This window comes from Protomyctophum parallelum, assembly GCF_964188405.1.
Source record: "Protomyctophum parallelum genome assembly, chromosome: 14".
NCBI lineage: Eukaryota > Metazoa > Chordata > Actinopteri > Myctophiformes > Myctophidae > Protomyctophum > Protomyctophum parallelum.
The window spans coordinates 3,030,432-3,048,015 of NC_139709.1; the positions used below are offsets into that span (position 1 = coordinate 3,030,432).

General features: G+C 39.9%; 1 protein-coding gene across 1 annotated transcript; it reads right to left on the reverse strand.

Annotated features, from left to right (window-relative positions):
• Positions 1 to 1,729: 1,729 nt before the first annotated feature.
• Positions 1,730 to 4,228, reverse strand: LOC310870660 (uncharacterized protein; the record flags this gene model as incomplete). Its single annotated transcript, XM_083781929.1, has 5 exons — positions 4,208 to 4,228; positions 2,809 to 2,922; positions 2,569 to 2,675; positions 2,277 to 2,451; positions 1,730 to 1,905 (listed from the first exon to the last, which is right to left on the reverse strand). Exons 2-5 carry the CDS (start codon positions 2,909 to 2,911, stop codon positions 1,730 to 1,732), a joined length of 561 nt encoding a protein of 186 aa, XP_083638055.1. The 5' UTR covers positions 2,912 to 2,922; positions 4,208 to 4,228.
• Between the last annotated feature and the right edge of the window lie 13,356 nt (positions 4,229 to 17,584).

The window sequence follows — 17,584 nt, forward strand, 5'->3', positions numbered from 1 at the left end:
CACCCACCCACCCACCCGCACGCACGCCAATATCTGAAACATTTTAGTTAAGCATAAAACAAGTCAAGTAGTCAGGAGAATGTAATTATGTTTAACCCATTCTGAACGGAAACCCATTTTGGTGTTATAGCATCATGTTATGCTTTAGCTATTGAAAAATAGCAGATCTACAAGCTCATAGCGCGCCACCGAGTGGCGCGCTACGAGCTTGTAGGTCTGCTATTTTTGAAAAATCAAAGAACGACTGACATTTTTTAGAATCTGATCTCAGGTCAGAATGGGTTAAACATAACATTTTTACTGGTGGGTTATAATCAGGTATGGTCAAGAAGGATTACACAAACACTGCTCTAAAGAAAATGCGTTTATTTACAAACCGTCACGAACATATTGACACATGCCCTGGGGGCCAAAGGCACTGCCAGGCATTGGGGGGGGCTTGTCGTATTAATTAGAAAACAGTGAAACATTTTAAAGATGCTTATTAAACAAACATAACATCAAAAACAAAATCAAATATGTCAAGGCAAGGAGAGTAACAAAGACTTTTTTTCCCGAGGAGTGCATCTTTTCAAACAGGCCAAGGGATGATCTTGAATTCAGGCAGATCCGTGAGTAGCTGAGGAGACGAAATAAGACACAGGTAAATACATTGAAGTTCAGGAATCCTTACTCAACTACAAGGACTAAATGGATCAGTGAAGATTAGAGATCAAAAATGTTTTAGGATGCCAGCATTACTTTGATTGAGAACTACAAATGGAGACGTTTTTGGAGTAAAGCGTCAACACTAAAATATACTTACATTTTAGCCGTCATATCCATCCCTGTGGGATCCCCCGGGTCTTTTAACTGTAAAAAGACACAAACTGTTAAAACCATGCAGGGGTATGAAAGCAGTGCAAAAGGTGCTAAATTCAATAGATTATTGCTACATTTAAGGCAGTGGTTGACTGGGCCTTGATGGGCATAAAATTAAACCAAATAGACCCTCCTCCTCCTGGGTCCATTTGGTTATATTTTATGCTCAAGAGTTACATTTACAAGTAGTCTACACATTTACAGAGAATGTAGAAGACTTGTACTGTGATCAACATTTGCCGATATCTCTCTCAGATTGTAATTCCCAGCGTGGAAGTGTGGACAAAACCTTGCACAAGTTTTGGGTCTGAGTTCAAGGCCAAATCTCAAATGGTGGCCAGTGTTGTTTTCGTCGACTAAAACCAAGACGAAAAATGTTCGTCGACTACCTTTTTCCACTGAAGAAAACGAAATGAAAACTAAATGAAAACTGTGCTATGATGACTAAAACCAAGACTAAATATACTGACAATTTCGTCAACAAATAAATACTAGAATAAAATGTTAGGAAGGGACTAGTGGACAATAGATCCAGTATAAGTCATTTTACACTTGGTTGCATGTTGAAAATAGCCGATCTACACACTACCAACGCATCGCGCTGCGACGCGTTGTGAGCTTGTAGATCGGCTATTTTCAGCAAGTGTAAAAAACACTCCTTACGACGGCATCAATGCCCACCAAAATACATTTTAGTCGACTAAATCAACTGTAGATTTAGTCGACTAAAACTAGACTTAACACTAACACATTCCAGATGACTAAAACTAAATGAAAACTATTCAAAAGACTATGACTAAAACTAAAATCAAAATTTGCTGCCAAAAACAACACTGATGGTGGTCCATGTTGTGTTGTGGTCCACTTACTAATTATCCCTGCTGCCTCCAGAGTAGCCGCCACCGCCGCTGCCTCCGCTCCTGTATCCTCCTCCGCCACCGCCGCCATAGCTTCGGTCTCCACCTCCATAACCTCCTCCTCCTCCTCCGCTCCTATCGCCGTAGCTCCGGTCACCTCCGCCACCTCCGTATCCTCCGCCACCTCCTACACACACACACACACACACGAGAGAGGGGAGAGAACGCATTCAACGTCGTGCCATCGATCAAGAATAATATCCCATTTTGACCCGAGATCGGATTCTAAAAAATGTTTTCTGAAAAAGCCATGTTTCTACGACGTCAGTCGTTCTTGAGATTTTTCCAAAAATAGCAGACCTACAAGCTCGTAGCGCGCCACTCGGTGGCGCGCTATGAGCGCGCTATGAGCGCGCTATGAGCTTGTAGATCTGCTATTTTTCAACAGCTAAAGCGTGACATAATGCCGACACCAAAAGGGGCTCCCCCGCCCAGAAATGGGATAAATGTGCCAGCTCAATTCAAGAATTCGGGGTAAAAAAAACAAAAAAAAAACACCATCTCTACCTCTTCCACCGCCATAGCTGCCTCCTCCTCCTCCATATCCTCCACCTCCGCCTGAATATCCTCCTCCTCCACCCCTTCTTCCACCTCCTCCTCCTCCTCCACCACCACCACCTCCGGAACGGCCGTTCCCAGCGTCGTCCACGCGGATCGTCCTGCCATCCAGACTCTGAAAAAGACAAACCCATTTATTTATATATAGCCATCGTCAGTCGTGCCACAACAACAACAACAAGGCCAAAATCACTACCACCACCAGAGCAAGCGGTTTCATCTACAAACTCACCTGTCCGTTCATTCCTTCCATCGCAGTCTTTGCGTCGTCTGGCTCGTCGAACTTCACAAAGCCGAAGCCACGAGACCTGCCCGTATCCTTGTCTCTGATGACATCAACTGTAGACCCAAAAAAAAAAAAAAAGTTAAAAAACAAATACATTGAAGATAAATCACACGAATTGCTGCAATATGTGAATGAATGCATGATGTGTGATTGTCCATATGGATTGCAAACACACTACAGTCTTACCTTTGCAGATGCTTCCGTATTTGGTGAAGGCGTTCTCCAGTGACTGTTCGTCCGTGTCGAAGCTCAACCCTCCGATGAACAGCTTGCCCTCGTCGTTAGACATGATGGTTCCGTCTAAAGAGAAACACAAGAGAATTGATTGAAATATTTGCAGAATTACAGTACATTTCAAGCACAAACTCAATACAAAGACTGTTAACTGTGAGTGGACGACCCAATTAAGCATTACACTTGTTTACAACAGGGTCCACAATGTTCAATTAATCAAAACATTTAGAGACGTACAAATAGACATTTCTATGTAGTTAAAGAACAGAACAGGAATTCATCATAAAGGAAGCAAAAAGGGAAAAGATACATAATACAGTGAGGGGAAAGGGGGGGGGGGGGGCGGTGGGGGATTCAGATTTTACAGAGGCCAGTTTCGAATTGCAGTCAAGGGATTCACATGTCTTAATGACTGTTGGTAGGGCGTTCCACATTTTGGTGGCATAGAACGGTCACATTGCTTCAACCATGTATAAATGCGCATTACATTAAAGCTCTAAATCTAATGCTAGAGTTTTGTCAAATACACGAGAGAGAGAGAGAGAGCTACAAGCAGTTGAAATCATAAGAAATCCAGCAACTATATAAGTCTAAATGAAATCAAGCGGCCACCACGTCAAATGTTTGAAAAAGGCAGAGCTACAAGCTCACATGAAAGGCCTGCCAAAGGAAAGGGTCCTTGGTGTAATCAGTGGGACTGGGGCCAGGTGCGCGTTCAGGAGCAGCGTGGTGGTGCCACGATTACACGCACCCGCTTCCACTCTCCCACTGATTACACCGACAAGACACTGGTTTAATTAAACTACATTTTGGAAACTATGAGTCGAAATAAAAACAGGAATTTTAGTAACAAAATGAAAGCCCCAAATAAGCAACCCAATCTTTAGTACTAAGAACTAAGAAAACGCTCGTTAATAGTTCTAAGCAAGCCCAAATAAAATAAGTAAGATACCGCCGCGGTAGGCCTGCTCTACACTTTGGGAAGCCCACGTTATCAAACCTTTTTAAATTATCTTAAGACATGTTGCAGTGTCGTCGAGATAAGCAAGCAAAAAATACATTAAAAATACATTGTTACGAGAGTAAATGCGCCCGACCCTCTCGTAACAATGTATTTTTAATGTATCTTTTTTATCGGATACAAATGTTATATCCGACGTCGCGTTGGTCAATGACCCCCCCCCCCCCCCCCCCAAAAAAAACAAGCGTAGCAAAAGCACTTTAATGTTAATAATACAATACAAGCCTAAAAATAAAAAGTGCAAACCGAACGGCCAAACCAGCAACTTACAAGTATACAACTTACAAGCCTAAATAAAGTCACTTATAATAAGCAGACGTGTGGAATTACCTTCAGTTTGTTGGTTTCCAGAAGAGAGAGAGAGAGAGACCGGTCACACTCACACGGTGATGCTTGATAAGGTCTTGCTGCTGCTCGGTGTGTTCAGACTGAGAGCGAAATGAAGTCAGCGAAATGTCTCTGTCTGCGTCTCTGGGAAGAATCAGGAGGAAATGGTGTGATTTAATCTATTTAAACAGAGTGGGCGGGGCCTGATGGTATGAATGGGAGGGGGCCGGGCCAGGGGTGGGCAACTGGCGGCCCGGGGGCCACATGCGGCCCCCCCACCTTCACTTAATGTGGCCCTCAGGTTAATGTCAGAATACTGATATAATATCGGTTTTTCAGCTGTTTACTATTCCACAACATGCAGCAAACATGACCTGCTTTAATTACTTCAGTCTAAATTAGTAGCTCAATGCTTCAACACACGTATAATGAAAGGCATTTGAAATTACATGAAAATGAACATTTTCAGGATTCCAATTCGAATATAGCAAAAATAGCCGATCTACAAGCTCAAAACGTGTCGCAGCGTGTCGTTTTGAGCTTGTAGATCGGCTATTTTTGCTACGACAGTAATATATGGCCCTAGGGAGTGAGTGTGGAAATATAGTGGCTTCCTCTCCATCGTCAAAGTTTCTTTTTTTTTAATATATATTATTATATAAAATATTGAATAGTAAATTACATTTTATTTCTCAAACGCTGCATGTCAGTGAACATACAATGGAATGTTTTAAAATTAATGCTGGGCCGTTATCGGCGTTAACGTGCTGCGTTAACGCGAGAATATTATCGCGCGTCAAAAAAATTATCGCCATTAATCTATTCTCAAAGTTGGGTCTGGGAGCTGGGTCTGCATTGACTGCATAAAGCGAGCAAACTAGGAATTTCACTTTGATAGTTTTACCTGTCGGAATTACTCTGTGGGAGGGAGAAGTCCTAACCTAACAGGGACAAGGTGAAATAAATTACTCTGAGAGCGGGGCGGTAACAAATCCTAACCTAACCGGACACGGGTGAAATTAATGAACAGTGCGGCGTGCCACATCAAACGTCAGCATGCAGGACCCGGGTTAAATTAAAATACAATTCAAAGTTACAATCACATTTTTTTAATTATAGTGGGATATTGTTCCACAACAAAAAAATAATACTAATCATACTATAATTAACCGAATGTCTGTGTGTCCGTGTGTGTCTGTCTGTCTGTCAGAAACATTGCCGTAACTCCTCACTGCCTGCACCAATCACTCCTTTTCACACAGGCATTGACCATATGAATATGGAGGGCGTAACGAAGCCCTTTTTTCGATTTGACACATTAATGATTATTAATTTATTTATTAGTCAATTACAAACGCACCCAGGCACAGTACCCTTCACGGCCACAAGGGGGGGGGGGGGATATCTTATAACGGGTAAGGACTAGTAGGCCTACTAATAATTTAATTTAAAAATATGTTACAGATGTTTAAAATGTATCGGATGAAGTGGCTGGGGGACAGGTAAAGTGTATAGTTTATAGTTTAGTTTAAACAAAACAAAGAAGGGCTGAAATGCGTTTGTATGGGGGAAAAATTATATATATATATATATGTATATATATATATATTAGGGCTGTCAATCGATTAAAATATTTAATCTGATTAATCGCATGATTGTCCATAGTTAACTGTGATTAATCGCAAATTAATCGCATATTTTTTATCCGTTCTAAATATACCTTAAATCAGTGGTTTTCAAGATTTTTCATATCAAGGTCCATTATTTATTCTGCATTTGAGCCACGGACCACCATTTGATGACATTTAGCCTTCCAGACCCAAACTAAAGAACTGTATTGATGTTGGCCAATGGTACCATTACGAGAGATAACAGGCCATGTTGATCAAAGTAACATGTTTTCTAAGTTTTCTAATTGTGTACACTTAAATTAACTTAAGTAATGCAACTGTTTAACAATTATTCAACTCTTCAGTGTAAAATTGCCATGCATCTCTCAACCATTCTGTCAAACTTCACAGTGCGTTAATCGCGCGTTAAAAAACATAGTGCCGTTAACACTTACAGCACGTAGGACGCCTGAGAACGTCATAGGATACCGAACGTAGAGTTCTAAGGACGTCTGAGGACGTCCTAGCGACATCCCAGCGATGCGGGGCGAGATATTAATATTCAGAATTTTTCCTATTTATTTTTTTGGCATTTCGCTTTTCGCTTGCCGTATGCTAACGCTCAGTGCAACTATTAGCTTATTATTGACTCCCACGTTAGCGAGACGGAAAGAATGACTCGTAGCTCCTAATCCAGGGCGCTCTCCGTGGTGATGAATAGAGCGATATGCTGGCGCTTATTTTCTGCTCCTCATCCGTCTCTCCCGCAAAATATGAACGCTTTTTGGAGCGTAAAACAATATATTAAGATGATCGGGGATGTTGAGGTCACTTTGTAAAGTCAACTTTTTTAGGAAAGTGTTTCCGGTTCATGGCTTTCAAAGAAAAAGCGATCAGACACCTCCGGTATTCTATAGCCTATATTTTGAAGGCAGTCGGCGTACTCAATGTGTTAAAAGGATTGTGAGTTAACTAGTTAATAGTGCGTTAACTTTGACAGCCCTAATATATATATGTAATATGTATATATATATATATATATATATATATATATATAAAGTTAGTTATTGTCGGGTATCATTTTGGCTACTTCTGCATGGAGGCCTATGTGTGAAGCTATTGATTAATTGAATGATTTGATTTCCATGCTGCTATAAGCTTATAGTGCTCTGCTGAGTTCAACACAATATGGAACAATGCCTCTCCCTTTTGGTGCTAGCATTATGTTATGCTTTAGCTATTGAAAAATAGCAGATCTACAAACTTGTAGGTCTGCTATTTTTGAACACACACACACACACACACACACACACACACACACACACACACACACACACACACACACACACACACACACACACAAACACACACACACACAAACACACACACACACACACACACACACACACGTGTTTTCACTGTAGAATATAGGCATGTACTCTATCTATGCGTATACAGGTATGGCAAAGTGATTATAGCAGACACTGCCAGCCTTTTTGTCTCCTTTTTGCGCATCCCAAGTCTGTGGGTATGCCCAAGCCTAGGCTGCCAAATATAACAACAAATAGTCTGCACCTATTAGCCCAGCTCTGAGATAATGAATTGCATTTAAAAAAAAATTATAGCGAGCTTTTCCAAGTGCTCAAAGCGCTTTACAATGGTTCATTCATTCATACATTGGGAGGTGAAGCGGCGAACAGTCGACGCCAGCGTCCTCACTTCCCACATTCACACACCAATGGTGGCGAGCTCACACCGACCCACTCATTCGAGTCAATGTAGGGTTCAGTGTCTTGCCCAAGGACACTTCGACATGTGGACAGGAGGAGGATCCAGGATTCGAACCGCTGACCCAGGGATCATTGGACGACCTTCTCTACCTCCTGAGCCACAGCCGCAGATGGTATGTAGAAGTGATTGGTATTTAATGACCATGGTCATAAAGGCTTGCACTAGGCTAGGGTGGAGGCTAGCCCCAATACGTTCCCTCAGTCCGTGAGCGTAGGGACTGAGGGAACGTATTGGGGCTAGGGTGGAGGCTCTGTCTCTAATACAGACACTTCTCTGGACTCTTCATCAACCACAACACCATCTGGACTGGAGTATTAGCTGTCAAAGGTGTAAAGATGTCTGGGTTATCACAGAGCTTAAACATGGATGAAATGACACAGGAATGTTTCTCACTGAAGATATTTTGATATGTCCTTCGCTATGAGTTCCACTATTCCACTACATCCCTTTCTATGCGTGACACGCACACGCACACACACACTCACACACACACACACACACACACACACACACACACACACACACACACACACACACACACACACACACACACACACACACACCCTACCTGTTGGGATAATAAACATAAACATCTGCCACACCACACATCCCGTGTGATTCGAGTTAATTTGCATGAAATAACAATTCTTAAGCACAACCGAGGATTGAAGATGTTAATTTAAGATTAGTTTAAAATATAGTGAAAATAGCCGATCTACAATTGAAGCTCACAAAGCTTCATTTAGTTCATGAGCCAGATCAAGCCGCAAAAGTGGACCATGATTATCAAATGGGTGGGCAAATATAGGTTTGATTTCTTTCTTTTTTTACTTTGTACATCTGTAGTTCACAGTTTGGCACTTATATTGGCACAGACTAGCTACTAGTAGCTTAGTGGTAGTTGTGTTGGTTTATTGGATAAAGAGATCCAATTAGTATACCCAGTTGATCATATTATTATCATTCTAAATCATTAATGTTAAATAAAGAGCCATTTATTTAAAGGCATAATGTGATTAAATGCAAGTTTTGAATATATTAGGATATTGATTCATCCATGTTTAACCTTTAATCTATATTACAAAAGGATGACAAATACACATAACTGTTTTCCCAAAACAGCATCAAACTCTCCTCTGATATGAGCTGGTTGATAATAAATCTAAAAATGGACACTCAGATGTTAAGCAAGGAAAAGGGAAGTATCAGAGGAGAGGTCAAGAGGCCCCTCTGCATCACAAAGTTCCATCATTATTTTCTATATGACTTCACGAACTGTCACTTGGTGATTGTACTTAATCGGATAGAATTCTGACGCCCCAATAGTATCTGACATCATGTGACATGTTGAATACAAACAAGAGTTTGTTGAATACAAACAAGAGCATGAAACAAGAGCATACAAACAGAGCATGTTGAATACAAACAAGAGTTCATTATGAATTTCAGGCAAAAAAATACCTGCCAATGTATTTTTTTACCCACCCTTGTATTGCATTACTAAAATCTGAAGAAAAAAAAATCTATAAATTGGGTGCTTTTCGGAAAAATGTTCTTCCACTGTACAAATAGGGAAAGCTTTCCGATATGTCTATGTATATCGTGTAATGTATTGTATACTTTTATGAATCTGTGCTCCAAACCATGTGATCATGGTCGTGAGTTAAATAAATGAAGTCTTCGCCACCCACAAACCCCCTCTACCTGCCTTAGGTCCCTCATAACACTGCTACACTACGCAGTACAGCTTTAGTTAATTCCAATGCCATGCAGGACTTCATTGAAATGTATATATCTTTTTTAATGACACAATTTTGTAACCCATGTTTTCACACAGTCAGTGTCAATTATCTAATGTAATCCTGGGCTCTACACTCCCTCTGCCAACCTGGGGAGAGCAACGGACTGACCTCATGCTTCCTTCAATGCATGAGGAATCTTTTCACCTGACAATTAAGGGGGAGTTTCCATGGAAGAAAAAAGTTATTCCAAATACGTTGTTCCAATCAGTTTCTTTCCCCTCCATCAGACGCCTCAGCTGGCCAGAGGGAGGCCGTTTAGAGAAGTAAAATATAGCGACAAATACATGTTTTTTTACATGACATTTATTTCCACAACAACAAAAAGGCATCAAGTCAGTATTCTTTTTTTTTATTACGCTGCCAGTCAAGGGATGATCTTGGATTCAGGTTGATTTTTAGTCATTTGCAGCTGAGGACAAGAAGTGGGTAAAGACAGTCAAAATAATGAACTTTCCTGAATATCAAAAATAAATTATCCTTTTTACAGAAGGCTGTTATTTGAAGTTAGTGATGATCTTTTTTTTTTTTTAATAGTTGGTCACTATATTATGAGACTACACATTGTGTCAGCTCCACACTATTTTAGCCCAATAGTGCAGTCACAACATTTTGACATGCTGTGAACTTCTTGATCTGCTACTATAAAACTTGCCCAAAATATGATGTCAGGGGTGGTTGCAACAATCTGCCTCAAGAACAGACTATAGAGGGTATATGCACACACACACACTTTCTGGCCTTGACAGCCCATACATCCAAACAGAATAAGGTATTTTCTGATTGCATTAAACAACGTTAAACTCACTTTATACATGTGCACACCCTCCATTGACTGGAGTAAGCCTGAGCAGCATGAACACAACTAAAGATATACCAGAGAAGAGATACAACGGCTCCATACAGCATACTTACATAGCCGTCCCTGTGGGATGATCTAGGATCCGCCCGAAGAACTAACAATAAAGACACAATTAAAACCAGCATGAAGCAGGGTACAGTACAACAGGTGCACCGTGCTCAATTCACTAATTATTCCTACATTTAAGACTATAGCCCTTACTTATCTCCTGGATCCGTCGTATCCTCCTCCTCCTCCGTATCCTCCTCTTCCTCTGGATCCTCCCCTGCCTCCTCCACCTCCTACATAAATACGAGGGGAATAAGATAATACATTTAACATGCCATTGATAAAGAATAAAATGTGCCGGAGATGGGAAAGCCTAACTTAAAGAGTTTTGGGTAAAACGCCCACCTCTACCTCTACCTCCACCTCCACCTCCACCTCCACCTCCACCTCCACCTCCACGGCCACCGGAGGTGCTGCCCTCTCTGGCAACATGGATCGTCCTGCCATCCAACTCCTGAAATGGCATCAATACATTATAACAGTTAGCCATTGGCAATACATCATTACAGCTAACCATTGTCAGTTGTGTTGTACAGTATTTGATGCAGTACAAAAGTACAAAATGGCTTCAATCAAGCCATCCGTGACAATAATATCATCAACTAACATGTCCATCCATTCCTGCCATCGCAGCCTTTGCGTCAGCTGCGTTATCGAACATCACAAATCCGCGAGACCGGCCTGTATCGCGGTCTTTTATGATGTAAACTGTAGACACAAATCAATAATGGGGAAAAATGAATTCAATGAAGATAATAAAAATAAAATCATTAATGCAAATGAATGTGGTTGCCAATATGGACCGCATCAGCGCAAGTATAGTTTACCTTCCTCAATGGATCCGTACGCGGAGAACGCCGACCTCAACGAATGCTCGTCAGTGTTATAGCTCAGCCCACCAACATACAGCTTACACACGTCACACTGCATGTTATGTCTAAAGAGCACAAAAACTGTCACAATTGGACTCAACCCCTTCCATTGTGTGAAATGTGCTTTACATAAGCAGATGAAACTCTGCATAAGCATAATGTGGGAACACAACCTGACAGAAATCAGAAAGGGTCACATCAGTCTGCCTATACTTACCCTACAGTCAGCAGAGAGGAGATCAGGAGGAAGAGTGGGAAAGCAGCAGGGACAGATAACATCCTGGCAGGAGGCATGATGGCAGATGTTGATATACCACCGTGAGCCTGTTGCCTCTTCACAATGACCTGGGAAGGAGAAAATATGTCGTTGGACTGGAAAGAGGGCCTCGATCATTAACACCAATGGCTCCCAAAGAAAGGAGACCTGGGCAACTGCAACAACTATGGAGTGATCTCCCTACTGTACTGAACTATGGAGTGATCTCCCTACTGTACTGAACTTGCTGCAGCTTGGCGAGTTGAGAGGGAACTCTGGGAGCAATCAGGAAATGCTCTGCGTTTGACTGCAACCTATTTAAATAGTGTCAGTGGGTGGGCGGGGCCTCAGTGGGCGGGGCCAGTGCCATGCATTTCACTGAGGCTTGATTGTATGAATGGGAGGGGCCAGCATCACTGGATGGTTTTTGAGTGGTGCAACCATTAGACAGTTATGTTTGTCCCTGCAGGTCCCTGGCTGGGTCTGTCTGTCTGTCTGAGCAGTGAGGCACGAAATAGCGTTTGGTTGGTTTTCACAACCAAGTGTAACCGTTGTGGCCAGCCTAAACACACACACACACACACACACACACACACACACACACACACACACACACACACACACACACACACACACACACACACACACACACACACACACACACACACACAGTGCCGGACCAGTGTAGGGTGACCAGATGTCCCCCTTTGAGTGGGACAGTCCCGTCATTGCCAGGACTTTTCAGGCGTCCCACAAATTGAGACCATGTCCCACATTGTGACTGGCAGGCCTCACTGCTGAAATGCCTTAAACCTCTAAGACCTTTTTGTTATTCTCTCCTTTTTTCACCTAAACGTCATCAGTGATGTTCATTGCAATGCCATTTCAATGTCATTGGTCATGATATTTGCATATAAATACTCCCCACAGAGGCTGAAATTCACACAAATTAAAAGTTTCTGGACTAGGTCTATGACTGACCTATGACTTTTGACCTTTAACCCTAATAAAAGTAAGTAAAATAATTGTAATATATGTTTTTTTGTGATCATTAGAATGTCTAGAACATGTTTTATTCATTATTGTGAAAGATATCCCCCAAATGTAAATTATGAATTTATTATATTATTATATAATTATTATACATTTTTCATCAAACTTTATTTTTTTGTAACACATTTCTTGTCTTAGTACAAAGTAGTAGTAAGGTTGAAATAAATTTTTTGCAAGTAGAAATTAATGCGGGTCTAAGAGGGTTAATAGTATTAGTTAGCTCCCTAATAGTTGTCTCTCTTGCCTCTTTCCTGCAAGATGTGTTATTATTATTATTATTATGTCTGTTAAAATAACATGATAAATATCCCCTAGGCTATATGGTACCAAGTCGGCCATACCACCCAGTAACAAGATTTGCATTTAAAACAAAATGTGAGACATCAGTTTGGATCTGATTCTGGTCACTAAAAGGGCATGGAGGGCTTACCTGTTATTGTTCTGTAGCTGCTGTCTATGAGGTCTATAGTGGCTCTGCAGTGAAGGGTGACAAGTTTGAACTGCATGGACAAATGGTGTCTCTTTATAGGCGGAGGTTCAAACAGAACCTGTATTCTCAGTTGAGATTATGGTTGGTTTACATCAGTGGTCAGGCTGCATTCAGGTGTTAAAATACCAACATAAGTCCATGAGCCAGAGCTCCAAATGTGGGCTATGATTACCTAATCTGGGTTCCCAGGAGTTTTCGAGACGAGATTACCAAATGCATAGAAGACATTTTTTTAATTTCGACGTCAAGCCTAAATGGGTTAATATAGATTAAAACGGTTTCAAGTAAAATACCGTATGATGACCCTTCCACAGGAGTTTTTTGATATTTACATGTTATTTTCACCTAGATGAATTGGATGACACATTTTAAGAAATTGTTATCACCATGAAACTGAAATTGTACATTTAAATATGCAAATTAGGCATTATATAGGAAAACATGCCAGATTTTGCATAACTTTCCAGAATCAAAATCGGAAAAATGTGATACAGCCAGAGGCAACCTTCTTATTTAATGTTGTTTACATGTTAGAATCAAAGGTTTTAAGTAGTGATGCACCAAATATTCGGCAGCAGAAACAATTCGGCAGAAAATGGCTAAAAATGGCCTATTCGGTTTCGGGCCTAATGCATTCAAAAAAAAGAGCTGAATAAATGTTTTATGGATCCATAATAGTGATTATTATTTAAGTTAAGTTTTGCCATAACCATAAGATAACATTTGTAGAATCAAACTCAGGTCTTAATGGGTTAAGTGAGGATACTAAAACAGCGATATTCAGTTACACTTCATACCAATGATACTGTGTGGGTGTAGGTATGTTAAGTGATAACCACTTTCAACATGGCATTATAGGCTAAAAGCTTTCTAAATCTTTCACATTTTCCAAACATCTACAAGCTTGTAGGTCAACAATCTTTGCTATTTGTTGTAAAACAAGTATATAGTGCTCAAGTGGCATTCTGGACTAGACCTGTCTGGCTGGAAACATTGTGGTTGCAAGGACTGACCTTCTGACCTTTCAGCTACAGGACTGTGTCACAGTCATTACCCGGTGATTGAGAGATTATTTATTCTGTACTTACTCTGTATAAAGTATAAACATACTATTTTAACTAGTGTTGCACCGAATATGTTCAGAAAATGTTCGGCAGAAAATGGCTAAAAATGCATTTTTTACCTATTCGATTTCGGCCCTAATAGGCAGAAAATATATCATTGAATAGTGTATGCAATTAATGCATTCAAAAGGGCTGAATAAATGTTTTATGGACCCATAATAGTGATTATTATTTAAGTACATTTTTTGCCATAACCATTTATTTTGCCATAAATCAGGTAGCTTTAAGGTACAGCCATGACAGCAATGGTAGGAAAAAAGATGTATAATATTTAGTGATGCACCGAATATTCGGCCGCAGAAACAATTCGGCAGAAAATGGCTAAAAATGCAATTTCGGCCTATTCGGTTTCGGCCCTAATAGGCAGAAAATATATCACTGAATAGTGTATGCAATTAATGCATTCAAAAGGGCTGAATAAATGTTTTATGGACCCATAATAGTGATTATTATTTAAGTACATTTTTTGCCATAACCATTTATTTTGCCATAAATCAGGTAGCTTTAAGGTACAGCCATGACAGCAATGGTAGGAAAAAAGATGTATAATATTTAGTGATGCACCGAATATTCGGCCGCAGAAACAATTCGGCAGAAAATGGCTAAAAATGCAATTTCGGCCTATTCGGTTTCGGCCCTAATAGGCAGAAAATATATCACTGAATAGTGTATGCAATTAATGCATTCAAAAGAGCAGAATAAATGTTTTATGGATCCATAACAGTGATTATTATTTAAGTTAAGTTTTGCCATAACCATAAGATAACATTTGTAGAATCAAACTCAGGTCTTAATGGGTTAAGTGAGGATACTAAAACAGCGATATTCAGTTACACTTCATACCAATGATACTGTGTGGGTGTAGGTATGTTAAGTGATAACCACTTTCAACATGGCATTATAGGCAAAAGCTTTCTAAATCTTTCACATTTTCCAAACATCTACAAGCTTGTAGGTCAACAATCTTTGCTATTTGTTGTAAAACAAGTATTTATAGTGCTCAAGTGGCATTCTGGACTAGACCTGTCTGGCTGGAAACATTGTGGTTGCAAGGACTGACCTTCTGACCTTTCAGCTACAGGACTGTGTCACAGTCATTACCCGGTGATTGAGAGATTATTTATTCTGTACTTACTCTGTATAAAGTATGAACATACTATTTTAACTAGTGATGCACCGAATATGTTCAGAAAATGTTCGGCAGAAAATGGCTAAAAATGCATTTTTTACCTATTCGGTTTCGGCCTGAATAGGCAGAAAATATATCATTGAATAGTGTATGCAATTAATGCATTCAAAAGGGCTGAATAAATGTTTTATGGACCCATAATAGTGATTATTATTTAAGTAAAGTTTTTGCCATAACCATTTATTTTGCCATAAATCAGGTAGCTTTAAGGTACAGCCATGACAGCAATGGTAGGAAAAAAGATATATAATATTAATCATATTCGGTTTCCGGCCAACTGTTTCCTATATTCGGTATTCGGTTTCGGCCAAGAATTTCCCTTTCGGTGCATCCCTAGTTTTAAGTAATAAGTCGCTAACCCCGTCCCGTCCCCCCTGTCCCACACAAATGATACTTCTGCCCCTCAAATGAACACTTTGGATCTAGTCAACCTAGCCCAGTGTCTGCCACTGAACGAGGCATGAGTTACTGTATGCCTGTTCAAAGGTTTCATTTTCAAAAATATTGCTATAGCGCCCCCCTTTGGCCAATTGAGTAAGGCTGGTGTCAGTGTTATTTGGCATGACCCTCTACCATACTGTAAAGTGTCATAAGCATATGACGCTGCATGTATGTATTATGGGCAAAAGAATCATTTTCACAAAACAGCAATTTTTCTTTGGCTCATAAAACCTTCATTTTTCACTTAAAAATAGTAGGGGAGAGCCGCCACGATTGTAACGCTTCACGGTTGTAACATGGACGTTATCTCTTGATTGGTCAACGCCACCATGACGCCATCGTGTCAGTATGTGTACAGCAACGTACTCTACGTGCCCAGGAAGTTTGAAGTGTTTACCTTTATCCTATGGGGAGTTATTGGCGAAAAACTGACTTTTTTCAAAAGGCGTATAATTTTACACCTGGAGTATATGTGTGCTACAATTTTTTTCTTTGATGTTGGTGAATAAAATTCCACATGGATGTCTTCATGCTTATGTTCTTCATTAGTTTGCATCGTGTTTAGACGGAATTCACGTTCATTCTGGTCTGTAAGCAACGGCAAAGAACAACTTGCAAAAGTGGGCCATTTGTAACATGTTACAAATGGTCCGCTTTCCATTAAATACCATTATATGTAATATTTACATATTTGACATATTGGCCAATATTATATGTTCTAAAATTGTAGTGTATTGTGTAGTGTATTCTAAAATTATTGTAGGGTTGTATAACATTGTACAACTCAATCAATCAAACGTTTGTTTAATCAATGTATTTCCCCACTGAACTGACCAAAAAAAAAAAAAAGCCCAAACTGGTACACCCGATACTATTTAATATTTCCCGTATTTTTGATAAATTTTCTTATCACATCCATGGTATGAAAACAATACTAAGGAGTTGCTTTAATGAAATATAATTGCTTTAAGCTGAAAACGATATGTTTAATGGTGTTTTTTAGCGTTACATTTATCATGCATGCCGTTACAATTAATCCGATATGCGCAGCAAATGTAACACTGAAACAGCGTCCACGTTCGGTTTAATAACTCCCGATCTGTTTCATCAAAAAAATAACTTGAAGTGGTTTATGGTAGGAGACATGTGTAGGTCCGTTGCCTGAAAATATTACATGTGTAGATAAACGGATCTCTGAGTAAAAAAATGAAACGTGCAAAATGTTACATCCTTGGCGGCTCTCCCCTATAGATAGTATAGATTCCAAAGTTCACGTGTAGACATTTCCGTGCATTTTGATCAAAGATCCTGGGAGGAGATCATTTTAACTGATTTCCATATCATTCAAAATGGCGGGTGATCTAGAGGTCAGAGGTCAAAAGTAAGATGATTATCAAATGGGTGGGCAAATCTATGTTTTTTTTACTTTGTACATCTGTAGTTCACAGTTTGGCACTTATATTGGCACAGACTAGCTACTAGTAGCTTAGTGGTAGTTGTGTTGGTTTATTGGTTAAAGAGATCCAGTTAATACCCAGTTGATCATATTATTATCATTCTAAATCATTAATGTTAAGTAAAAAGCCATTTATTTAAAGGCATAATGTGATTAAATGCAAGTTTATTATACATTTTGAATATATTAGGATATTGATTCATCCATGTTTAACCTTTAATCTATATGACAAAAGGATGACAAATACACATAACTGTGTTTTCCCAAAACAGCATCAAACGCTCCTCTGATATGAGCTGGTTGATAAGAAATCTAAAAATGGACACTCAGATGTTAAGCAAGGAAAACGGAAGTATCAGAGGAGAGGTCAAGAGGCCCCTCTGCATCAC